This window comes from Carassius auratus, chromosome 46 (assembly GCF_003368295.1).
Source record: "Carassius auratus strain Wakin chromosome 46, ASM336829v1, whole genome shotgun sequence".
Lineage (NCBI taxonomy): Eukaryota > Metazoa > Chordata > Actinopteri > Cypriniformes > Cyprinidae > Carassius > Carassius auratus.
Window position 1 is genome coordinate 12,150,029 of NC_039288.1, and position 27,622 is coordinate 12,177,650.

The window sequence follows — 27,622 nt, forward strand, 5'->3', positions numbered from 1 at the left end:
TAATCAATGCAAAGGAGCATCAGTGATGATCTCCAAAAATGTAGATTTAGTAAAACAGTCCACCAGGGGCAAAAAAGCCGCATACTTTGACATCACAGAGACAAACCACACCGTAATGATCACATTTGTGGTGAAGGAACACTAGTTCCAATCATATTTCATTTGGTGTTTTTCAGCTCTTTAACACTGGAGATAACTCGTAGGGTAATGCAACAGTCATGAAGGCCCATTTTATCTGCATTCAGCACTGTTACAGAGAATGAGCGAGCAGAAACACCAGGCACATTCATTAGCGTGACCACAAACATCTAAAAGACCCTCCAGAACACTGAAAGGACTGGAATTAAGAGAACTACAGTAACAGACGAACCAGACACTGAGAACCAAAACAGATGAACTAGTAATGGCTGGAATGTGTTTTTCCCCACTACATCACAAATGTCCCATACCCGGACTCAAAATAAATGAAGGAAATAAAAACTGTTTGGACCTTTTTATAACTCCTTGAAGCACTTTCCCATCAACCCGTTCACCTCTTAAGAGAGACTGGGAGAAGGTGCATGAAGATACTATCATGTCTGAGTGCCAATTGTTGCAAAGGTGAAAGAACCCACATGGACTTGAGATAAGAGCAAACATCTCCACCCTTAACTCCAGACATAAAGGAGGAAAAACTGACAATGGATAATCACTGTCACTTGTGTGCAGATATTCCCTCATCAGAAGATGCAAGTGGCTTCTTCAACAGCCCAATCTAGGCATTGTGGTGCCCGCAACACTGAAGGCATGCAATATTGAGAAATGAAAGACTGTTCGTGCCATCGTTCTCTTATCAGGATGTTTATTAAGAGGGATGCTCTGTGATACAGTGGAGTGAGAAAAAACATTTCACAGTATGACATTAATTCATCACCATGGCACAACGAAACATTTGAAGACTCACCCTCTTCCCTCCCATGCATTGCGGCAAAGCAGAATTTTCAAAGCATCGTTTCTACGCAAGAACCTGTCTATACAAAAACATCCTGAAGGAGTGGGAGGGAATGCAAAACTGTATATTAACCCAAACGGTGTTCGGTAAAGAATTAATTTCCTTTGCAGCAACTGATTCCCTCACAATTTACTTCTTTTTCACATTTTAAACCATTTCTGAATCAGATGAAATTCAGCATCTAAACCTTCCTGCATCCCAAAAAATCTACATCGATGAACAAACTACATGTGCCCCGTGCAGCCCAACTTGAGGCGAACATTAGCAGGAGTGTGTGATTGGGGAGGTGAGGGATTGTTTTGGTCGAATTGAAACTGTGGAGAGGTAGGGTTGTTGTAATGGTCAGTCTTGGTTCCTGTCTCTCATAGGATCTACTCCATTAGGTCCCGGTGGTTAAGTATAATACATATGTTCAAATCCCTGTCAAATACTGTGGAGGATTACTGCTGGAAACAGATTTGGGAGGACAACAGGGCAGATATACAGTGACTAAACTCACTGCTATGGTGACATTCACTTGAATCAAGAGTGGTTGGGGAATAAAAATCATTTTATGGAGGAGCCACAGGTGTTTGGGATTCTGTGTGCAAATCTCCAGTGATATTAGCAATGACTTCATCTCACCAGCAATCCTTCAAAGCTTCATGCTATTAAGAGAAAATGTGCATTGTTTAAATATGGTCCTCTGAAGCTGCATCTGAAAAAGTTGATTTCTCACTTGGAACACCACCATACACCGCCAGCTGGTCACTTAATGCACACAGCAAATAAACAATGAATAACAATGAATCAAGAAAAAGGAGAAAAAAAAAAAAAGCATACAGTTTAGAGTTTTTTATGGCTTATAAAATTAGTCATATGTATGCTAACACGTTTTTTTTTTTTTTACAAATTGTTATGCTATATAAAACCCGATCTATAATACATACAAAACCAGATGATAACTGGTGAGCTTGTTTTATTAATGCTAATTAATGTGATGCTGTAATGCTTTTTTTCCCTTTTAACGTGACTTAAATGGGGGACCAAAAGAAGAACATTTAATGAAAAGTAAAACAAAAGTTCTGGAAATACTGAATAAACGATTTATATCTACAGCAAAAACCAAATGGGCATAAAGTGTGTCGTTAAGAGCTTGTTCTTATTAGAGCTAATTTATATCTAAGGGTTTATTGGGTTTGTTCGATCTCCGTGACTCATCTGGTGCAAACCAAGGTCAGATCTTCTCTTTCCTCTCTAGCCCTCCCGGACCTTGGCAGACAGAGCATCACAAGTCTTCTTGGCATCTCCCAAAAGCATGGATGTGTTTGGTTTGTAGAAGATAGGGTTGTCCACAGCAGCGTAGCCAACTCCCAGAGATCTTTTCATCACGATGATCTGAAGGGATGAAAGCAGATGCATTTGGTCTAATCCAGCAACAAAAGTACTTCATTGAATAAGTTGGAAAATTCACACTAAATAAAATCCTGCACAGTGCCCTTACATTTTCAATGGATTTTTTTTCCATTGAGTTAAACCAACTTATACAAACTCTTCAACATTATTCCTGTAAAGACTGCATGCACCTGCATATGAAGTGGTGGAGAAGGGTTTTAGGATTCGTACAAGAGGGTGCAAAAACAGCCCATGCTACCAACATGTAATCGTTATTTAAGTATCTGCCATTTACAAAATTAAGAGTCATTAGTGTCTTGAACACCAGTTTTTAGGCTGAACAGTTTCTGGGAAAATCGTCGAGAGCAGTGCTTTGATTGGGAGCATCTGTTTGGGAAGGAGGAACACTTGGTAATTGAATAAGTAAAACCAGAGAGGAGAGCCCTTGCCGCTGGTCTAGCTTTAGTGTTATTCAATACACTGAAAGATATTTGGAACGAAATGACCCTCAACTTGAGACTTCAAAATCAGCAGGCGGATCCTTTTAATATCATCATCTGTCCCTCAAAAGCCCTGCAGATGTTTAATGCCAGCCAGGTGATCAGGATGGCGTTCAGACACACCCATCCCCTCTTCTCAAAGACTCATGTGACCACTTTAACCAGGCTCAGCATCCCCCAGGACAGGACAACATCCTTTTGTTAAATTATTCATAGGGCAGCTGGTTTCAGTTGGGAATGAGGTTACACATGAAGGTCTTTAACATGGCTGGGAGCAATCAGTAGGGTGGATGTTGCACGAGATTGAGGATTACGAGACCAAGAGAGACAATCGACAGGGAAACTTCAGATTCTGCCGCACTATCATGTCATCAAGAGCGTCACTACATTCTAAGTTTGTCGAGTTCCCTTGCCGAGACTTGGCTACACTTCCAAGTTGCTACAAATATCCTTATTTGCTTTGGTTCAAAGTTCTAGTCTTTGCATAATTCCATATGGAATTATGGATCATGTTAACAAGCTACACACAATTACTCTTGGGAGAAGGACAAGGTTTTTGCACATTCGCAAACGTCAAACCCCAGTACTCGGAGTGATTTCCCTAGAGATGGTCTGGCCGCAGTGGGCCTGTCATGTGGTGAGGCACACCAGCCCCACATTTTAGGGAAAGTATCGGTCGGATGCTCTGAAATGTCATCATTCCAGAACGAGCGAGTCAGCGCTAATGAAAGCAACGTGAGCTGGAGTCTTTCTGGAGATACACCTGGACCGAAGCGTGGTTACAGTGGGAACCAGCTGTAGGGATGGGATGTCGATTTTCAAATCGCTCTGGGTGGGAGAATGAGGGATGGTCTATATTACAATGCTTGAGAACACTTTGGCCATAAAAGTAAAGCCAGATACATATGGAGTATTTAGTATGTCATGTACAGTACCGTTCAAATGTTTGAGGTCTGTAACATTTTTTTGAAAGAGGTCTCTTATGCTGACAAAGGCTGCATTTATTTGATTCAAAATACAGTAAAAACCGTAATATTGTGAAAGCGTATTACCAATTTAAATTAACGGTGTCCCATTTGGTTTTATTGTAAAATGTAATGTGTTGTTGCGATGATTAAGACAAATGTTCAGTACAGCTATTAGTCCAGTCTTCGGTATCACATGATCCTTTAGAAATTCTATTAATATGTTTATTTGGTGTCGATTATTTGATGAATAGACCATTCAAAAGAACAAAAAGTTTGCCTACTGGAAATAGTATATTTTGTCAAATTACACATTTCTTTGAACAACTGAATAGTTGTGAATATCGTGTGAAATCAGCTACAAAAAAAAAAAAAAAAAAAGTTATGCTTTTAATACTATAACTCAATATTTAAATGTTGCAAGGCATTAACAGCTAATAAGATGCTCACCTGCTTGGACTTCCAGACCTCCAAAACAGGCATGCCAGCAATGATGGAGTTGGGGTCTTCTTGGGCCGCTGAGTTGACTGTGTCATTAGCTCCAATTACCAAAACCAGGTCAGTTTCTGTAAAACGATAATGGAAAACACAATTATATATATATATATATATATATATATATATATATATACACACACACACACATTTATATCCCACAAATGACACCAAAAAAAAAAAAACGGATATCATACCAGGGAAGTCATGATTGATCTCATCCATCTCCAGCACAATATCATATGGCACACCAGCTTCAGCCAGAAGAACGTTCAGTTGGCCTGGCATACGACCAGCCACAGGGTGGATTCCAAACCTGAACACACACAAACACAATACAGATCAGTGACCTCTTAGATCGCCTGATAAACACATGGCATCCAAATAAAGCACTTTCCGGTTGTGCAGGACGACTCTCCATACATATGAGCAGGAGTCTTTGAACGTGGTTAAGTAGAAGTGCTTTGGGGCAGGCGTTAGGGTGTTTGTAAGAGGTTAAAAGATAGAAGGAAACAAGCAGAGGCTGAAGGTATCTTTTTAATTCCAGAGGTAGTAAAGTGCTTGAGCTCAGGGGAAATGGCTTGAGGAAGATGAGTGGATCCCTAGGGCACGTGGGCAGCTTTACGACTTCACTGTAAAAACAGAAGATGACAGCCAACAGGCTTTGGAGAGACACAGGAAGTGATATGCCTGCCTATTTTAACAAACATCATTTTGTGATTTTATTTGAGGTTTACACTGTTTTCAGATTCAGAAGTCACAGGGAACTGCAATTTAACTCACACTTCCAAAAAAAGTAACCAATACTAATAAGTTTTTTTTTTAAAAAAGGAACTTTATCCAAACTGCTTTGCACAGGACAGGTATAGTAATCAAGTAATAAACTAATCAACCATCAGAGGCAGTTAATATGTTTTAAAAAAGACAACAAAAAAAAAGAAAAAAGAAAAAGAAAAACATTCAATCCATCAATTTCATTTATTTAATTTAAAATAATATAAAACCATTTAAAACAAGAAACTAAAATATTTTTATAATAATTAACATATTATAAAAATAAAGCCACCACACAGATTTCATGATCATAGCATTCAATCAGTCAAGTACATTAACTAAAGATTATATTAATATATATATATATATATATATATATATATATATATATATATATATATATATATATATATATATATATATATATATATATATATATATATATATATATATATATATATATATATATATATATAATTTAAAACAGCTACAGACTGCTTTGAAGAACTAAAAGAATCAGAATCAGGCAAATTCTCAGAAAACATTTAAGTGTAAGGATCACAATCATAGTTTACTAAGCGGTGTTGTTCGAATTAACATGTCAGAGTTGTTTACTTCATAATTAGTCCATTTCCAGAGCATTCAAGACAATTTGTGTAACATATTTGAGATCAATACACCATTTCACTTCATATTTGAATTGCTAAATAATCAATTAAAAAGAAATATACTGTAGTGGACAGGACTCTACATTTTCGAGACATGGGGATTGTCAATCAACTCTCACACAGACTTACATAAGCTGTAGCTGCATGCCCAAAACAGTCTTGGCGGACAATTAGCCCAAGCCCGATTCTACCATCTAACCCACCCAAATCGCACTGCATTACACCAAACTGAACAAACACACACTCTGAAAATAACCACGGACAACCTTCCAGCCCAGAGGAGATTCATACTGCCTTCCTGCCCAAACCTCCTTTCAATGAAGCATCTTTATGGAGAGACGAAAGACAGAAACTTAATAGGAATGATAAGAAGACAGTTTAAACTGTGTCAATTCGACCCACAGTCCTCTCGACAGGGTGACACCCCTAGCCAATTATCCTGAAAAGAATTGGGGGAGAGCGGCGGGTGCGCTAGCTAATCTGTCCACTCTTTGGCCACCCATCTCCCCTTCTAATCAAATGCAACTGCTCTAATTGGCAGCAGATGCTGGGCTCTCAGATCAAACGAATGAACGAAAATTACACAAGCTTCCGGTCTGCATCTCTCCTCCACAATCACACAGTGCCCACAGCTGTAGAGAAAACAGGAATCTAGCTTATGCAACTGATCTGACAAGGTGGCAACTGAATGAAAGAAATTGACAATTGACTGTTTAAGTACCCCATAAGCTGAATTATGGGAAATGGCACTGAAGGCTCACAAGAGAGTGGCAGTTAATGATAATCTGATGCAGCATGCAACAATCTCCATCACTGGCAATGTGGTTTTGAGCAAAGCATGGATGGCTGTGCACTTTGCGACCAAGTTGCTGACCACAGTGGAGACACAGTGATCAGCTGTAGCCTCGTGAAGAGCACATTCAAATCAGATGCAGTTTTACAGAAGACTGCAAATGTCTCTCACTTAGCCTTTTTGCTGCTTTAATAGAAAGAGAGAACAGGAAAAATTGGGGAGCGAAACATGAAGAACATTAAAATAAAAAATAAACTATTTAAACTATTTATAAAAAAAAAAAAAAAAAAAAACACAATTACATTGATTAATATTTAAAATGAATGTATGAACGTGCGTGTGTGTGTGTGTATGTAATGTATACATACATACATACATGCTATTTATAAATATAAAAATTTATAAATGAATAATACATTTATAAACAATATACAGGAAATATACACACACTATTACTTTTACTACGGGGCTGTTGAATGCTTGAATCTGAGTCGTTGATGAATGTTCTGAGGTGTGCAATTATTTTCTGGGAAACGCACGGTGAACGTAGTTCCAGGCAGCTCTCTCGACCGCATTAAAGTTCCATATCACTTTGCATAGTAAACAGTAATAACGGTCACGCAATTTGCACAAAAAGGTGTTTTCAGTGCTGCCCTGATGATTTTATCAGTTAGCATATATAGTGTAGCAACTTAAGGCTACACATGACATTTCTCTCTAGCAATGTAAAAACAGCGTTGTTTAGAAATGCACAGAGGTACATTAGCCTAATTCACACAAGCTCTCTCTCTCTTTCTCTCACTCTGTGTGTGTGTCTCTGTCATTCTCTTTTTAATAACTTCATTAATAACTGCATTAGAATGCGATCAACGGCTCAAGCCTCCATTACCAGCTTTAAAACGAAGTTTTGGTTCTATCAAAAGAGGTGTTGGATGAGATGCGGAAGAAATAGTCCTACTCTCAATAGCGATTTAAGTACAAAAAACAGACGAATTACTTTAAATACATCAATGTTTTGAGGTGTGGTAACCGTAGCAAAGCGGAATAATTGACTCCGGATCGTTGAATTATTAGAAAAATAATGCACACCCGAGGTGTAATGAAATCTGAGCAGGTCTAAAAACTGAAACTGTTGATGCTGTAACTTTACACTTTGGAAAAGTTATATATATTTTTTACATTTGAGAAGGCCTACAAGCTGGGATTGGTAATGCTGCACTGTAATCATAGTTATTTATTTATATTTTTCATTATATTTTATTATATGATATTGGTTTGAGACTTAGAGTATTTTATTTAGTGGAGAACTTTGCAGCAGTATTTAATTTCTTATTCTTTTTAATAAAATACATATATAAAATAAAAATAAAAAAAGTGTAAACAAATTGTTAAAAAAAAAGTTTATAGTAATGAACAACCTGCAGTTTAATGTTTGCATTTCTTTCCCTTACTGTACTGAAAATGAACCGAACTGTGACTTTAAAACTGAGGTACTTACCGAACGGCGATTTTTGTGTACCGTTACACCCTTAATATATGCACACATACATTTTCAAATAATTACACATTTTAAAATATAAAAATAAATAAAAACATTTAAAATATGAAATGGTTTCAAATAAATATAAATTTACATAAAAAGCAAACTTTGTAGTTTTTAAATTTGGGACTAGACAAACTAATATTGAAGACAAAGGGAGAGCTAAAGGCACGCTCTGACCAGACATTATAGACCACTTATGTGTGGGTGACCCAAGTTCACATCTGGTTCTGGTCTTCCCACATCCCACCTCTTTTTCTTCTTATCTCCTGTCACTTCTTCACTGTCCCATTGTAAAAAAAAAAAAAAAGAACTGCCACCATCCACAGTATAAAACAAAAATTTGAAACTTTTACATTGTGTTGCATGTTCTTATCATCAATATAACAAATACTAAAAGCACATGGTTGTTGAATCATCTCTAGGGTCAAGGACACAGTCTTTCCACGCCTTGCAACCTGAGAGGCTTCACCGGGACTGTGGAAAGTATTGCGTAGCCTGCACCTGTCGCTCTGCTCATCACCAGCTCTTTCACTTCACTGGAGGCCTGGGGTTCACTGCGCTCTCAGATCACAGGGCATTGCATGTACACTGGAGAGGCAACAAAAGCCCCAGACAATAGAGCAACTGAATGATGACATTCAAAAGCACTCTTTGAAATGGATTAGTCCGACATGCAGAGAGAGCGGAGAGAGAAGGCTGCCATTCAGAGGGTCACCACACTGACCTGCAACTAGTGAGTTCAAACACTCAAACAGCAGTACGGACAAGACTCACACCCCTTCAGAGAGACCAAAACCTACACAGACTAAACTACCAGGGAAAACCTTTGCCATTTTGGCTCGACTTTTAATAAACAGGAGTCCGTTCAGAGTCTGTTTTATCAAAAAGAAGAATAAAAAATAATAAATAACTTATTACTGTATTATTTGGTTGGATTAAATCCATTACAGTTTTGACAGATAAATAATTAGGCTATATAATATAATTAGAGAAGTGGAGCAAAGGAGAGAAAATAAAGCACATCTGCAGAAAAAAAAGAGGATTTAGGAAAAGAAAGGGGAGATTCCAAGTGTCATCCAGTTCAATAATTCATAGGACGCTGTTTACTAATAAGGGGTGTCCTGCATCCACCGCTGAGATGAATGAGAAATGTTAACGGATAGCTTTCTCCTGGTATCATGGATCTTGTGGTGCACACGTGGCTTAAAAAAGGTGTTGAATAACAGGTCAACAGCAAAGATTTGAAAATGACTTCTTACCTGACTTTCTTGCCCTGCTCAGACAGTGACTTGACCAGATCAGCAATAGGATACTGAGCTTTTGCTGCACAAAGACCATAACCTGAAATAAGAGACGCAGCATTTAAAAGAGGAAACACACCTAAACAGACATGCAAAAATCAGCCGTTACTAAAATATGAAGCCTAGGAAACCGCCACTGGAAAACTCGAATGAACTCTGCATGATCCTGGCACATCTTTTTTATATTTTTACTAATCATCCTTCGCCTTTTTTTCCCCCCGATGTGTCATGTAAATTGATTTTACCATAATAAATAATCCCAACTTCTAAACAATAGGAAAAATCTGTTTTGAGAGTAAAGCAAACAAGAGACCTGCTCCCACTCATCTGTAGTACACAGATGAAATAATTCAAACCTGAATGACCCGCAGGATTCTAGACAAACTCCTAATGATTTCTTTCAGCTCTTTTTTTTTTTTCTTTTTAAGGCATTTCTTCTTAAAAAAACAGCCATGGTTGGCAAACTCTAAGCTTCAACAGTAAAGTCTTAACTATTTTCACAGCTGTCAATCAACTAAACTAACTATGACTACTTAAATTATACGAAAATGCGGAAATGGAAACAAGGCCATTGCTTACTCAGTGTAAAGACGGAGCGGACAAAGGAACCCCATTCAAAATATACTAAAAAGGGCCGACAACGCAAGGGAGGTTGATGGATGGATTTAGCAGCAAACGGGAGGAGAAAATTGAAGTGGGTTCAATTATGTGTTACTTAGCAGTGCAGAGCTCAACAAAAAAGATGGAGCGATCATCCAGTGCGAGTATAGCTACTAGGGCTGCACGATGTGTTGTTTAAACATCGATATCGTGATGTACGAATCCACGATAGTCACATCGCGTGATGTGCGATGTTGGCTGTCGTAGTTGAGCCGTTATTCCTTAACTGTACGGGCCAGCTGCTTCCTGGCGCTTGATCAACGTGATTCACAGAGAGCGCGCGAGAGAGAGCGAGCGAGCCCCGGCCGCACACTCACCGTCTTCAAACAACACGAGTGCTGTCTTGCTCTCTTCTCCCCCTTTGCGCATATTAATCAATTGACATGATGGTGTCGATGTTTAAAGGGGGGGTGAAATGCTATTTCATGCATACTGAGTTTTTTTACACTGTTAAAGAGTTGGATTCCCATGCTAAACATGGACAAAGTTTCAAAAATTAAGTTGTATGTTTGAAGGAGTATTTCTGTTCCAAAAATACTCCTTCCAGTTTGTCACAAGTTTCGGAAAGTTTTTTTCGAGTATGGCTCTGTGTGACGTTAGATGGAGCGGAATTTCCTTATATGGGTCCTGAGGGCACTTCTCCCGGAAAAGCGCGCGCTCCCGTAGAGCAGAGCACTGAGAGGCTGAGCACAGACAATCACTGATCAGAGCGAGAGCGTCGCGGAATGTCACAAAAGGAGTGTGTTTTTGGTTGCCAGGGCAAGACAACCCTGCACAGATTACCAAAGAAAAAACAGCATTAAGGGACCAGTGGATGGAGTTTATTTTTACAGAGCATCAACGGAGTTGTGCAAGTGTTTGTTCCCTGCATTTCTAAAATGCTTGTTTTACAAACAAAGCCCAGTTTGACGACGGATTTGCGTATCGTTTATTTCTTAAGGATGATGCAATCCCAACGAAAAAGGGTCACGATCGTGTGTTGGAACCACAGGCGGTGAGTAAAACTGCTTAAAATATTCTCTGCCTCCTTGTTAGTGCGTCCGCCTCCCATCGGAGACCCGGGTTCGAGCCCCGCTCGGAGCGAGTCCTTGCTGCTGCTGCAACGCAACTGGCGCTCGTGATTCTTTAGCTCCGCCCACACGTCACGCCTCCAGGCGCTCGTGTTTTTCCGGGAAAAATCGGTACAGACTATCTTTCTCTTATGAATAAAATAAAACTTAATACTTTTTGGAGTTATGAAGGATGCAGTACTACTCTATAGGTACTCAAGATTAACATGATATTGAGTGAAAACGAGCATTTCACCCCCCCTTTAAATCATTTAAAATGAGAATGTAAGTGCTCACCCCATTTTTGTTTTTAAGAAAAAATATGATTAGATTTCATATTGCAATATATAAATCGCAGAAAAATTAAATATCGCAATGTCATTTTTTCCCAATATCGTGCAGCCCTAATAGCTACCATTCCTAAACATTTTCATGTTGTTCATGTTTCATTTTTATGTTACCATTTGGTGCAATAAGTTCTCACATCCCTTTGTGGCTCATACCAACAGACCACGGTGCTCATGATGGTCAGGCCTGTGTCAGTGAACAAAGGGCTTTCTCATTTTGGCAGTGGCAGAACAGGCAACGGACAAGAGGGGGAAATCTGGATGCCTCGGAGCCTGCTGGATGGCCATTTGTTTTAAATAAAAGGGGCCGTCTCTGTTGTGCTTGGCCCTCTAGTCTTGTTTACTCTGGACTGCGCTGTTTATTATCGTTTGTTCTTTTCTTTATGTTCACATTCCCACATCTTATCGCTCATCTTTTCCACTGTCCTGTCGCCTCCGAGGTCTTGATCTTCTCGACCTGCTGTCGGACCATAAAACGCAACTATAAAATGGTGCATTGCGGAGAACAAAGCAGCGTGAGAGTTGCAGCTGTTGCTGGAGGACATAACGGAGACCCATGCTAAGATGGTTTAAAGGAACCAGCCCCAGACAAATATTCAACTCCAACTAAAATGTTTGCCAACTGAACTTGTACTGAAGGTACACACAGTTAAAGTTCGTCTGAAATCCTGCTCAGTCAGCTAGCTGTATCTGGGCAAAAGAAACATGGCATGACCCTGCCGGAAGAGATAAAACTAACACCACCCTCCACAGATCGCCTCACACGAAACAATGCCACAAGAGGCCAACCGTCCCATCCCACACACAAAAAAAAAAAACACACGTTGAAGGAGTAGAGCCTAAACAGACAGATTAGAAGTGCACACGAACGCGTCTAGGGATTCAAAATTATGAGAGAGAGTTTAAGACCCTCTCAGAACAAGCCCCAGCAGGCCTCAGGGTGCACTCTGGGGGGGTTAGTCCCGCACAGGAGGGGTCAGAAAATTACCAGTGATGTAATGGGGGTGAAGCGAGGTTGCTTTAAAAGACATAACAAAGGATTGTTTGAAGTCAATGACTGTACGCTCCAGATCTAGTTTAAACCAAGGAGTTTCAGATGTGCAAGGCTACAAAGGGCCTCCATTACCTGGAACGATGATGATATTCTGAGCCTCCTTGATCATCTCCACCGACTGATCCACGTTGACCTCAGTGTGGGTACCTGTGATCTCCATGGGCTTGCCCGTGCCGGTGGATGACGTGCCGTAGCCACCCAGAATAACATTTGCCAGTGAGCGGTTCATGGCCTAATGAAAGAAAAAAATAATTCAGGAATTCGGAATATGAAAACGGCCTCTCAGCGGAATAAATCAAGATTGTGTTAAGAAAATGGGTCTCAATATAAAATGTAGCCATTATTAACAGGATATTAAGAAGCATGCCAGATAGGCAAAGTGACTCAAGTGGAATATGCATATGAAGGAAGAATAAAAGCGGGTACATGTAAAATGATACCATTTGTCCAACTTAAAACTAAACCAAGGTGTTGAAATCCCAAGTACCACTGGGGTGCAAGCCTTTGGAGTCATTATAACAGGAACATCCAGTCTTGAGATCAAGATTTTTTTTTAGACTTTTAGATTTTAGACATGCATGTTCTGCAATCTAATATTAATTAGGTTATGCACAAATTATTTAACATGATCTTTGACAGTTTTGATAACAGTCTGTGTGATGAAACGATCCACTGATCAGCAGTATTTGCTCATTTTATAGCCATAACACAAATGCAAACCATAACATTACTATTAGAAACAACTGAAAATCAAGTAAATAACATTTCAAGAGTTATTTTGCATAAATCTAAAATACAAGTTGTCATTGGGTTTTCTACTTTGAGAACATCTGCCTTCTAACTGACCTAAAATAATGACTTATATATATATAATATACTACAGTTAAAAAGCATAAATGTTTTCAACCTTGATAATAATAAGAAATGATTTGTGAGCACCAAATTCAGCATATTAGAATGATTTCTAAAGGATCAAGTGAAGAATGGAGTCATAAGGACTGCTGAAAATTCAGCTTTGCAATCAAAAAAGAAAAATTGCAAAGTTACAAGCATTTTCAAAAATTGTTATATTACATTTTTATATAAACAAATGTCAAATAATATATTTACATTTAATGCAAATTAATGTGCATGTAGTGATTCATAAAATATGCGGAATATTTGGAATTATTTTTAAAGCCTATGGGCTGGAGAAAACACTGCCACTGTCAATTTTTAAGACTAATAACAACCACAACTTTATTAAAATAGGTGGGAACAAAATCATGGAGTGAACTTTGTGAGACTGGGAACTTACCACACACATGATGTAGGAGAGGATTGCTCCAGAAGAGCCAATGAGAGCACCCACAATGGTCAATAAGTTGTTATTGAGCAGGAAGCCTTCAGCGCACAGGGCCCAGCCGGAATAGCTGTTTAGCACTGTGATCACCACTGGCATGTCAGCCCCCCCGATGGCGGCTGTCAGGGTTAGGCCCTACACAAAAAAAAAAAAAAAAAAAACCAAAAGCAGGGTTAGAATGAGGGTCAGATAGAGAGAGAAAAAAAAAAAAAGAGGGTGGAGATCAAAGGTTACGGTGATGACAAGTGAGCAAAGCACAACAGTAACCCGATTCCATCATTTAAACAAAAAGAAAGTCCACCAAAAGAAAAACGCACAAGCCTGAGGTATGCGCATTGTACACAAGGTTCGTTTTTAGAAAATGAAATGCGATCTAGTGCAAGCCAGAGCAACATATTTCACACAGATTTGGTTGCAATGGGCTTCAATTAAGGCATGAGGTGTTTGTCAAAACACCGTATTCGTTTCACACGTCCATGATATCATCCCTGTATTATTAAACAATGTACCTTCCTCGGGGAAAAGGCCTAAACAAAGCCAGCTACCACACATCTTGTAAAAAATACCTTCGAACAAGCAAGAAAAAAAAAAAAAACGGTGAATATGAAGAATAATCAGTGCAAAAAGAGCCAGACGCCATACTGCAGGTGATTGTTTATCTTTATGGGAGTAAAAGGAGCTGTATAAAATTGTCAGCTTCCTGATTATTGACAAATGACGTAAGCTACATGACGCCAATGTTTACCAAGACTCCGGAAGCGTTCCCTCCAAATTTCATGATTGTGGTTTACGTCTATCTGTCATCATATGGTGGTGTGCTCTTATGGATTATATAAAATAAATAAATAAAACTAAAAGCAAAGGGATTCAGGTTTCATGAACTGCAGGGCTTACCTATGTAACGGAACAGACCTTTGTGACTAAAAGAAGTTGTATGTGCTGTAGTTGCACACAATCTTCTCAATTTCTGACCTCAAGTCAAAATCTTAATCTTTACAGTACATCCTCATACCAAAAGTAAACGGAATACAAACCAAATGTGACATTTTATAAACAACTGTCCCTACTTAAGATAGCGGTAGGCCAATATATTGGCTGATGGAGCATGTCATTTTTGGAGATTTTTACATGCTGATTTCGGAATCGCACCAAGCATCATTTCCAAATGTAGTCTTGTCAATGGACAATGCACATTTTCTGTTGTTTCAAATTCAAAAAGCTTTATTATCTATCCCCAATGGAGTAGAAAATTGACTTTCGAATAAGAGATGAGAGGAGGAGCGCAGAAATAAAACTACACTCTACTCAATATTCAGTTTCGTCACTTCAGTGAAAAAGTCGGCAGCAATTTCTTCCCCATTATAATTTATCAGCATAGTTTCACAGAAAATTGCAAAAAAAAAGGACTTTAAGCCATACATACTTAACCGTTATTATTAATGAACAATTATTGATTATAAAAAAAACCTGTTAAAATTTTGTTTTGAAATTAAACATTTTGGCCATCAGCTACCAAGTAATTTACCAAAAAAAAAAGCATCTGAACCACCCAGCAAGACTTATAAAAGATAACCTAATATATGCAATTTTGAAAGCCTGTGTGAATCCCTTACCATGACAGCAGAGAGTGCAGACACGGAGCCCAGGCAGGTCAGGCCGGTGGTATAGCTGGGATCAAGCATGTAGGGGATCATGCCACCCACACTGGCTGCCATGAGGGAGGCGTTCAGCGCATGACGACCAGGAAGCATAAGCGGAGCTGAGTTCAGGAGACCTGCAAGAGGACCAAGGCGAGTGAGAAGAGCAACACAAAAAGTGGGTTAGCATGTACACCGGACAACATGTGCTGTTTGGGAACACGATGAGTGAAACAATTAGTTTGAGAACTTCTAGGAAACGAGAAGCTTGTTTGAGTCGTGCTCTAAACAAAAGTACACAAATGCATGTTGTGTTGTTAAAGTGCTCTTTAATCAGCTGCTAGTGATCTGTAAACTATTAGAATATGTACGAGACATATCATCAGCCCAAGACAAGTATGTGTGCAGGAAAAACTCGTAACAGTAGGAGCTGAATCAATAACTCTTAAGCATCAGCTGCGTAACTAGTTAGCAATACCGCTGGACTGGGTGATCATGTACAGTATTCTACACCGGCCCCCCTTTTAGGCTGAAAGAAAAACTCACAAGGATCAAAATGAGACTTCTAATCTGTTTTATCAGCGGAGGCCTGCAGGCTTCAGAGCGGCTGTAGTGGTTGAGGAATGGGAAAGCTCCTGAAGATAATGCGTTCCAGCTTTGAGGGACAAGTGGAAAATGACTGGGGGGCGGAGGGACTAATTAGTGCCAAATTCTGAGAGGTTCCGCCTGGCCAAGCTTTAAACATGAGGCATGTGTGGTACCGGTGGGCCGATGAGTTAACAAACAAAACCGCACCAGACAAGGAGGACCTGGACCCACAACATTGGGATTTCTAATAGGGCTTCACGATTAATAGAAATAAAACTGAACCACAATAGCCCTAGTGCAAAAATCTATTAATTTACTATATGCATTGAATATTTCAGAGTGAAACGTGGCACTGTGCTCTTTTTCATGATATCAGATCATGATCTTGTGTGTTTTAGTATCTAGGAGCAGTACAGTTCACAGTAAATGTCTCTGGGCCACACTGACTTTCATTGTATGCACAAAACAACCGTTTGTTCTGGACTCCCTGACATTCATTTTAGGAACATATACTGTTCTTCAAAATATCTTCTCATGTATTGCACATTCAAAACAAGGCATACAGGTCTAAAAACATTAAGGTGACTGAATTATGCCTTGAACTGTAATTATATAACCAAACAAGCAGGACCTTGAAGTTTGCCATAAGCCACCAGAGATCCGCTGAAGGTGACTCCACCGATGTAGGTCCCCAGGTAGGCCACGATCTTGGTGAGGTTGGCCGCAGGGTCGGTTGCAAAGTGGGGATACTCCACCATGTACTCTGCCACGCAGGTGAGCACGGCCGCCAACCCCACCAGACTGTGGAAAGCGGCAACGAGCTGCGGCAAGTCCGAGATCTGGATCTTCTTGGCGATGGTCAAACCTGCGGACAAGAAGGGGGAATTCAGGCCTGTTGGTAAACGGGTCACATCCGGTGAAGCGGTCTGTGTGTGTGTGTGTGTGTGTGTGTTGATGTGAATCTGGAGTGCAGGTTGGAGGAAAGAAAGAGTGTGTGTAGGGGGCATGTTTGGGGCGGGCTGAGACCTCAGGGTGGAAGCATCTGGAATCAAGCAGACTTCTGGTTTGAGCTGGGGAAGGTCGGGATGGTTTAAACTACATTCCAGCAGGTTTCCAGGAATAATTAGCAATTTAGATTAGACATGACTGGCTACAAAGCGCGATACCGTGCTGTGTGACTTACACGACATGATGACCATTACCTGGCTTTGCGGGGAAATCACAAGGTCATTTCCAATTTATATTCACACACTTGGAGGTTCAACGGCCACTGACTAAAGAAGAAATGCACACAAACAGAAGCATACACACACACACACACACACACATACACTCACCAGCAGTGCCACCCACCGCCATGGCCGCACTCATCTGTGCCATGAGCTCAGGGGAAGGTTTTAGAGCTCCAAAAGTTGCAGCAATGCCACCGGCTACTCCGATCATGCCCAGGGCATTACCGAGACGAGCCGTGGACTGGGTGGACAGACCAGCCAGAGCCCCCACACAGCACAAGCCAGAGCCCAAGTACATCATCTGCACACAAAGGGAAGGTTTGCAGGAAGTGAGGAAATAAATCTTCCAGAATCCATTTCTCTTTTGCACAACTAGGAACATCAACCACTGTTATTTTAGTATTATTTATATACTACATATACTATATAATACAACATATATTTTTACAATTATATTTTTTAAAAACTGACATTTACTTTTTTTTTTTAAATAAATAAAGTTTAAAAGATTAAGTTTTTCCATCTTATATTTATTTTATTTCAGCTTTATTTCAATAAAAATAATTTGTAATAGTTTTAACCGTCTCCACTGTAACTATATGCAACTATTTTTGTCTGTCTGCTATATTGAGAAGTTCGAACTTAGCTGAGTATATTTCAGGAGTAATGCTAAGATCAAACAAGTTTCAAACAAGCATTTTAGTACATTAGTATATGGATGTTTTTGTGTTTTAGGAGGAGGCAGGAACCGGCGAACCTTATAATAAAATAAACACAAAAGAGCGCAACAGTCGTGCGCGAGGGGCTGTCACGCTCTTTTGTGTTTATGTTTCTACACAAACAGAAACAAAACAAAATAAAACCCAGGCCTGGTCCTCTCTCATCCAACACTGTTGACACTTCTGCTTTTATCCTTCCGGAGCTCCTCCATGGCCCTCAAGACCCCCTTATTAACTCCACCGTCTTCGCTACATCCCAATAGCTCTCGGCCCTGCACCTCTCACAGTATTGCTGTTCTTTTGCTTTCTATTGTAATGTACACTACTGTAACTGTAGCCTGTAAGGTGCTATATAAATAAACAATCGAACTAATGAAACAAAGTAACCTCCTGATTTGAGGTAAAATTCAGATCCACAGTACAAATAGTGCAGAAGAGTTGAAATTAAGTAATGCAGCCTTACCTGTTCAATGTTGTAGCCGCTTTGAAGAGCCACCCCATAACCTCCAACAAACAAACCAGCAGGAAGAAGATACAAGTAGTGGTACTCTGGAGGATCAGTGGGCCGCTTGAACATGTCCAACATCCTCTGAGTAACCAAGAAACCACCTGATCAAACAAAATCAAAGAAACAGAACACGGCATAAACACAGTATACAAGTTAAAATGTGTGTGTGGTGTGTATATATATATATATATATATATATATATATATATATATATATATATATATATATATATATATATATAACAATTCTTAACATTAATTTAAATGTGTAAAACATCCAAACTGAGTTGCAGAAGGACGACGAAGAATGACGGGAGCCACTCATCTGCTGCTCATTAGCAAAGTATTTTTAAACTGCCATGTGATTGCATTTACATTCATTTTCCTGGCTTGCGCTGTCCTAGCCAAGCATCTTACTAGGACAGTTACCAAACCAAAGCTTTTCATTCGAAACTCAGACGGATATCCAGTTTCACTCAAACCTTAGTGACCCGTTCCCCTGAGGATCCCGGTGAAATATTTAAACTCAGAAGTAAATGTACTCAGACGAGGGAACACAATGTATACAGCATTAGAAGGACCGTTCCGTTTTCCCACAATTAAATGTGAAGGATTTCCAGACATTACAGCCGGGCCAAAGAATAAAATATGTTTTCATTCCTGTCATTAATGGAGCAGGTTCACCATAAATTCCTTGTCTTTTATTGAAATTAAATTGGAAAGGGCAATTGTTGTTTTTTCCCTATATGCACTTGTAACAATAAAAATGGTCGAAAAGAGGATAGGAAAAAGCGACCAAAATGTCCATATTTCAAACTTTAAAGGTTTATGGGTAATGGGACTATGGGACGAAACACTGAGTATGAGGAATGGAAATAACAAAAACCATCTTTCAACTGAAATTAAACACCTGCCTTCTAAGAAGATAAATATATAAATCCAGACACTTTATGTGAGCTGGAACACAAATCAAAAACCTGTTATTGTAGCATGATGAAAAATGTCTGTAAAAGCCTAGTAGCATGCCATTAAATCACTAACTCACCCTCTGACCTGGACTGGTGACTCGGCCAACCGTACTAAGATGCTAAATGAATGGGTCAAATGGATTCAGGATGGCATTTTGGCCAACTGCCCGCTTCAAGCCATTTTTTCCCTTTTCTTCCTTAATGGCCCTGTTGGTTGGTTTTGAGCAGAGACTGATTTATGACATGGCCGAGGCTCTTTGAAGCAAAAACTGCCGTGCTGACATTTCCTGTTTCAGGTGTGAGGTTTGACGGACTAAACTATTCCACCTGGAAGGAACGGAATACGCCGCTCTTCTCACGAACACAAGATGCAGGGCAGCCAGAGGGCAGCGAGCGGCACGAGTACAGAGCCCTCACCTGCTCGCATCTGTAATCTTGCTCAGCTTTCAGCCTCCGACATTTTAACGGTGTTTTATCTTTCACTGTTGGCAGGTACAGGATCGTGTGTTCAGTGCACTCACCAGCGATGTTGACGGAGGAGATGAAAGCAGCCAGTACGGCCAGGGTCTCGGCTGTGCTGCTAGGGAGAAATCCACCACCCATGAGGGAGAGGCCACCAACAGCAGTCAAACCTGAAAACACATGGCATCCCCGTTATAACCATAAACAAACAAAAAATAAAATATATTTCAATTGTAATACATTTTAGAATATTTTAATTACATTTATGTATTACATTTAATAATATTTAAATTTAGTCTCAAACTACATTTTATACAGTTAATATAAAATTGGCATTGAATGAGAATTAATCACCAATTTGAAATGGTTGAAAAATGTTTAATCTAATCAAAATAATCTTAATTTATTTTTAAATAAAAAGGTTGATTGAAAAAAAAAAAAAATTATCAGAATACTCCACAAATTAGTAAGGAAGGGATTTTCAAAACAAATGTAGTTTTAAAAAAGATCATTATTTTTATATTTATCTTTCAACTTATCAAATAAAATAACCAATCTGACAATAGCTACTACACTTTATATTCTAGATACTACACAAATATTAGGGACACTAATTCCAAAAATGTGCATTTTACCAGAATATCGCTATCGTAATATATACTAATGGCGCTATCGTGGAATAGCTATTAAACTAAGGAGAACGATTTTTGAATTATTGCATCCATGCTGATTAATAAAGCATATGTGGATAAACAATTATCACGATTCGCCAGATGAAATTTGCATTGGTTTCCAAATTCGCTTTGAAACGGTGACTATTAGAGGGTGAAAGCTAAGACTTGTTTTGTTGTGACTTGAAATAAAGCACCATTCCACTAAAAGTATTACGTAATATGCTTGACACTGGTACACAGTACTCTCAGTGCTCAAAACAAGTCATTTGTAACTCATTTTTACTGGGAATTAACGAGGACAACACTGGCATCCCCAAGGGAAATCTGATAACCATCAGCTCTTTAAATCGCTTTCAAATGCTTCCGCGGCATCGACTCGACTGACCAAACCTGAGGTGGCCCTGATAGTTAGCGGTATCTTAAGTCAATGAAGTGTGTAACTGTTGGGAAGCATTTCCTCTCACTTTGTAATTCTGAAGTAACAATTGATTACAGACCAGCTTGCGAGCCAAGAGCACGCTACCACAATGCTGCAGGAAACACAACAGATGATTTGTAAACCTCCACAGGCACGAACCGCCACACACGCACCCAGACATACAAAGGCCTGGATATCTGTAAAATAAAACCCTTGGATGAATTTGAAAGATGCTGGAGTCTGCTCAAGATCCACAAATGGATTGCTGTTGTTCTAATGGCTGGATAAGATTTCTGACTTTCTGTGATCATGGAGAATAAAGCGACGAGGTGTTTGGAAAGCATAGCTGTTTTAAGCAATGACACATCCATTAGGTCACCAAAATGGACCCAAAAACCAATATCTAATAGCCTAAGTTCATCTGTAAAGATTCCTTGGATCAGGTGATGTTCAAACGCTCATATCAAGCGATGTGGAGTCATTCTGATTCACCAGTTTCAGGTAGATTAAAGAGCAAGAGAGCAACTCTACTCCACCAGGAGCAAAAGAGTAACTTTATGCTTCTGGAAAAGTTCTCCCACACTTTCAATGAGAATGAGAAATTCCACATTAGTGGCTTAACGTCTCGGTCACTTTTGTGAGAGCTTCATTACTTTTGGCACCGAAAGAAGCGAATTCCAACTCGCTCACATTTCCAGGCCTGTGAAAGACCCCGTTCAATACGTGTCAAATATGCAAGACCTCATATGCAAAGATGACAAAGAAAAGCAATAGACTGTCTCTACAAGACTAATAAAAAGTAATTCACAGGAAGTGTGCAGTAGGTCGCGGGAAACTAATTGCTTCAGTTGATTCCCCGCACTCTTGATGTGAAGTTTATAGTTCTCTTGACATAAAGGACTCTTTAATGCAGACCACCAAGGACTTAGTGGTGTTAAAAACAATGATACCTTTCCTGGTTTCTCAGCCCGCTGAGAGAAATGAATAAAAGCTTAACGAAGCACAGAAGCATGCTTGATCTGCCTGGCTGATGAGGGCATGGCCTTCTGAACAGTGCTGAACCCTGGGACCTTGAGTCTAGACTAATGAAGAGCTGAAGTGCTTAATGGGTGGGCTACGTCGGTCCATCACAGACACTAACTCAAGGGTGTGAGGAAAAAAAAAAAATTAGGTGACATTTTCTGCTCATTAAAGCAAACGGGTAATTCAAACCCACTTGAGAGCCCTCTGTAGATAAAGGGCAAACTCAGATTAAGAAAAAGTGCTTTGATGACCTGTGCTTGAGATAAACTGAGAAATCCTGTGACATTTCAAAATTTAATATCAGAAAGTTTCTTCACCATCAACATTTTTGCTTTTACTTTTCACAGTAAATTTACAAACATACAGGTCCTTCTAAAAAAAAAAAAATAGCATATTGTGAAAAAGTTCATTATTTTCCATAATGTAATGATAAAAATTAAACTTTCATATATTTTAGATTCATTGCACACCAACTGAAATATTTCAGGTCTTTTATTGTTTTAATACTGATGATTTTGCATACAGCTCATGAAAACCCAAAATTCCTATCTCAAAAAATTAGCACATCACGAAAAGGTTCTCTAAACGAGCTATTAACCTAATCATCTGAATCAACTAATTAACTCTAAACACCTGAGGCTTTTAAAAACTTCCAGCCTGGTTCATTACTCAAAACCGCAATCATGGGTAAGACTGCCGACCTGACTGCTGTCCAGAAGGCCATCATTGACACCCTCAAGCGAGAGGGTAAGACACAGAAAGAAATTTCTGAACGAATAGGCTGTTCCCAGAGTGCTGTATCAAGGCACCTCAGTGGGAAGTCTGTGGGAAGGAAAAAGTGTGGCAAAAAACGCTGCACAACGAGAAGAGGTGACCGGACCCTGAGGAAGATTGTGGAGAAGGACCGATTCCAGACCTTGAGGGACCTGCGGAAGCAGTGGACTGAGTCTGGAGTAGAAACATCCAGAGCCACCGTGCACAGACGTGTGCAGGAAACGGGCTACAGAGAAGCAGCACTGGACTGTTGCTCAGTGGTCCAAAGTACTTTTTTTTCGGATGAAAGCAAATTTTGCATGTCATTCGGAAATCAAGGTGCCAGAGTCTGGAGGAATACTGGGGAGAAGGAAATGCCAAAATGCCTGAAGTCCAGTGTCAAGTACCCACAGTCAGTGATGGTCTGGGGTGCCATGTCAGCTGCTGGTGTTGGTCCACTGTGTTTTATCAAGGGCAGGGTCAATGCAGTTAGCTATCAGGAGATTTTGGAGCACTTCATGCTCCCATCTGCTGAAAAGCTTTATGGAGATGAAGATTTTGTTGAACCCCATAAAGAATCTGTGGGATATTGTGAAGAGAAAGTTGAGAGACGCAAGACCCAACTCTCTGGATGAGCTTAAAGGGGGGGTGAAATGCTAGTTTTCACTCAATATCCTGTTAATCTGGAGTACCTATAGAGTAGTACTGCATCCTTCATAAATCCAAAAAGTCTTTAGTTTTAGTATATTCATAAGAGAAAGATAGTCTGTACCGATTTTCCCTGGAAAAACACGACCGGCTGGAGGCGTGATGTGTGGGCGGAGCTAAAGAATCACGAGCGCGAATAGGCTTTTGCGTTGAGAGCATGTGGAAGCTGTGACATTACCGTGAGGGAAAACCCATAATCCAAAACAAACTATGGCTTACAGTCAGATTCAGCCGTTTATTTATGATCCAGAATCAGATCCAGAGGCTGAAACTGAACGAAAGCAGCAGCGGCAACAACTCGCTCCGAGCGGGGCTCGAACCCGGGTCTCCGGCATGGGAGGGGACGCACTAACAAGGAGGCAGAGATATTTGAAGCAGTTTTACTCACCGTCTGCGGTTCCAAGACACGATCGTGACCCTTTTTCCTTGGGATTGCATCATCCTTAAGAAATAAACGATACGCAAATCCGTCGTCAAACTGGGCCTTGTGAACAAGCATCTTCGAAATTCAGGGAACAAACAAAAAAACTTGCACAACTCCGTTGATGCTCTGTAAAAATAAACTCCATCCACTGGTCCCTTAATGCTGTTTTTTCTTTGGTAATCTGTGCAGGGTTGTCTTGCCCTGGCAACCAAAAACACACTTCTTTTGTGACTTTTCGCGATGCTCTCGCTCTGATCAGTGAAATGTCTGTGCTGCTCAGCCTCGCTATACGGGAGCGCGCGCTCTTCCGGCAGAAGTTCCTTAGGACCCATATAAGGAAATTCCGCTCCATCTAACGTCACACAGAGCCATACTCGAAAAAAACTTTCCGAAACTTGTGACAAACCAGAAGGAGTATTTGGGGAACAAAAATACTCCTTCAAATGTACAACTTAATTTTTGAAACTTTGTCCATGTTTAGCATGGGAATCCAACTCTTTAACAGTGTAAAAAACTCAGTATGCATGAAATAGCATTTCACCCCCCCCTTTAAGGCCGCTATCGAAGCATCCTGGGCCTCCATAACACCTCAGCAGTGCCACAGGCTGATTGCCTCCATGCCACGCCGCATTGAAGCAGTCATTTCTGCAAAAGGATTCCCAACCAAGTATTGAGTGCATAACTGAACGTAATTATTTGAAGACATGAAATATTTCAGTTGGTGTGCAATGAATCTAAAATGTATGAAAGTAAAAAAAAATTCATTACATTATGGAAAATAATGAACTTTTATAACAACATGCAAATTTTTTGAGAAGGACCTGTAATTGTCTAAGAAAAAGCCATTCAGGTTAGCGAATTATAAAATAGCAAATACTTTAACCTTGGTTGTGTACTTGATTTACTAACTTACCAGAAATAGCATTTGTGACAGACATAAGCGGGGAGTGGAGAGCAGGAGTGACGCCCCATACGGTGTGGTATCCCACGATTCCTGCCAGGCCAAAGGTTGTAACCATCTGAGGGAAAGCAGCATTGGGAGCACATATCCCAAGACCGATCGCTGAAGCCAGACCTGGGTAGAAATAACAAGATGTCAAACATTATAGGTTGGTTTTTCAGTTAAAGTAATTTTGACTGCTCAGACAAATAAGCCGAGTGCTAGGGGCAATGTGTCCTGTATATATCCCATAATCCTCTCAAAAAGCAAGTATACTTGCCACCTCAACTCTAATATAGGGTACAATTGCTGTCTGCTTCATTAAATCTTTACAATTATTTAATAGTTATGTAAAATAATGATGATAAGATTAATTATACTGGCATGTGTGATATACATGAATAAATTAATAAACAAATTATTATTATATTATAATTTTTTTTTTACATTACAAACTAACTAACATTAAAAAAGTGAAATTGCAATCAACCACCCCTTTAAGAAAAGGTATTGCCAACTCACAGACAAGCCATTGGCCATGTGGGTAAAAAACCTCTACACAGCAGAAGGGAAGGAGAAACACAACCATGATAAGGGTCCTGGCTTTCAGATCAAGGGGATGTGGAAAATAAATCCACTTGCTCCTCAATTAGGTGACCAATGGTGAGTTTCAAAAGGAAGCGATTTTGGCCTTCCGAGCAAGTCAGGATTCCCTGTACCTAAGCTCATACAGATACAGGAAAACCATGAAAAGGCAGGAAGATCTCATTTGCATGTTTGTTTATCAGCCGGTGTTTATTTACGTGCGAGTCGTATTTGCGGCTTGTCTGAGTGAGGAAGTGAGCCCTTTGATGTGAAACCAAAGTTGCCTCTCCTCACACAAGTTGTCCTCGGGCGACTGCAACCAACAGAATTCACTTGTGTGCCGTTTAGTTTAGAGGGGCTTTGGAGTCTAATCACATCTTGGGACAAAGCGGCCAAACAGGGGAGCTGCTATTTTGGGGATTTCTGAGCAATGCAGATTGCTAAGTGGATAAAAGGAAGAAAACAAAAATCGGATTAATCTCAAAAAGGCAATAAAGTGGGGGCTGTTTTAAACTTCCATGAAAACCTTGTTAACATAGTTCAGTGTCAGAGACCACCAATACAGCAGTCTCTTCCTCTTAAACACACAGGGAGCCGCTTTCATTTTAACCCCAGGAGGGACCCCGAGAGATCCGGTGGGAAGAGAAAGGCAGGAAGGGCAGCCGGACTGTGATTTACCTCCGGTGTAAATCCCAGCCGTGTTGAGAGTGGCTCTGAAGGGGGTGATGGCTGCTGCCTTTTCCTTCTCCAGCTCCTGGACACTCTTTTGTTTTGGAGGTGCCGCCACTGGGACGTTGTTAGGTTGTGGTGCAGGGAAAAGCACTTTTCCATCCTGCAGACAGACGGAGAGAGTGACAGCCAGAATTCTAACACCACCACAACTCAACTCCTTGAAAGCTAAATGAGCGCCAGAGAGATATTGGGTCATAAATTTTAAACTGCTCACATCCTTTAGCTCAGGGGTGTTGAACTCATTTTAGGTCAACAGCCAGACTGGATTAAACCTCATCTCATGGCAGCCAAATTTTTGTATTTGTTAAACTTTAGTGTATCCATGGAGAACGCATGCAAGACAAGTCAAGAAACAATTTTGATGCTTAGTATTTTGGTATAACGAAATGGATTAAATTTACTCATTTCAATAAAAAAATGGTTGTTGAATAATGTGTTATTCACTTTATTTTTTTCCCTTATACCAGTAAATGTCAAAACTCAATGTGGAACATGTTGCCCTGGGCTGCGGCTCCAATAGATGCAATTTCATTTTAAAAACATGATTTTGCTAGATGTTTGAGTGTAAAAATTCATATGTAACTGAAAGAAAGGTTTTACTGATTTAGGATGTGGCCTATAACATGCAACAACTAAAAGTGTTTTTATGTCCTCCTGTAGCTGAAAAAAAACGACAAAAAAAAAAAAAACTGGTTTACCTGCATAACAATTGAACCTCGGATGACATGATCCATTGTGCCGTAATCAAACTCGTTTTTCACATCAAAGTGAAAAACGTCCTTGTCCGGGCTGATGGCTCTGATGAGTTTGATGATGTTGTTAGAGTATAATGTGCTGGCCTGAGTCGGGAGGCGACTGGGAAGATCAGTATAGCCAACGTGGATCACACCCTATAGGAAAAGTATAGAAATCCATTTAATAAAATAAGACAGACACAATTGATTATACACCAATATAAAAAGAAACAAGGCTGCATTTATTTATTAAAAGTTAATGCATTTTTTTCCCAGAATTCTTTGATGAATAGGAAGTTTCCCTTCCAGTAAAACGTGGTTCTAACAATGCCAAGATCATGTTTTTGATTCCTAGGAAATGCATGAACTGGTTAAATGTATAATCTAGAATGCTAGCTGGTTTGGACAAAAAAAGTCTGCCAAATGCATAAATGTACAGTAAATGAGAATGTTTTAAAGAACAGTATTTATTTGAAATACTTTTTTTTTTATTCTGATTTAAAAAAGAAAGAAAAAAAAAAAAAAAACTTAAATGACACTTGATTAAATTTAATGCATTAATCCTATAAAACTACATGTTTAAAAAAAAAAACACCTTACTAATTCATTAACAATCCTGAAAGGAACATAAAACTCATGTATGACCCCCAAGTTGCAGTGT

The 27,622-nt window shown here is 39.6% G+C and overlaps 1 protein-coding gene across 2 annotated transcripts in view; it reads right to left on the reverse strand.

Annotated features, from left to right (window-relative positions):
* Positions 1-824: 824 nt before the first annotated feature.
* Positions 825-27,622, reverse strand: part of LOC113064209 (NAD(P) transhydrogenase, mitochondrial-like) — a 38,143-nt gene continuing 11,345 nt past the window's right edge. For both annotated transcript variants that reach the window (XM_026234845.1, XM_026234846.1), the window contains exons 9-22: positions 26,926-27,117; positions 26,174-26,327; positions 24,884-25,045; positions 20,030-20,140; positions 18,496-18,641; positions 17,419-17,614; positions 16,713-16,946; positions 15,470-15,630; positions 13,812-13,991; positions 12,587-12,746; positions 9,363-9,444; positions 4,523-4,641; positions 4,281-4,396; positions 825-2,368 (exon numbers count right to left, since the gene is read on the reverse strand). In XM_026234845.1, coding sequence (XP_026090630.1) covers positions 2,228-2,368; positions 4,281-4,396; positions 4,523-4,641; positions 9,363-9,444; positions 12,587-12,746; positions 13,812-13,991; positions 15,470-15,630; positions 16,713-16,946; positions 17,419-17,614; positions 18,496-18,641; positions 20,030-20,140; positions 24,884-25,045; positions 26,174-26,327; positions 26,926-27,117 — 2,154 coding nt within the window. In that variant the 3' untranslated portion in view covers positions 825-2,227. The remainder of the gene's footprint in view (positions 2,369-4,280; positions 4,397-4,522; positions 4,642-9,362; positions 9,445-12,586; positions 12,747-13,811; positions 13,992-15,469; positions 15,631-16,712; positions 16,947-17,418; positions 17,615-18,495; positions 18,642-20,029; positions 20,141-24,883; positions 25,046-26,173; positions 26,328-26,925; positions 27,118-27,622) is intronic.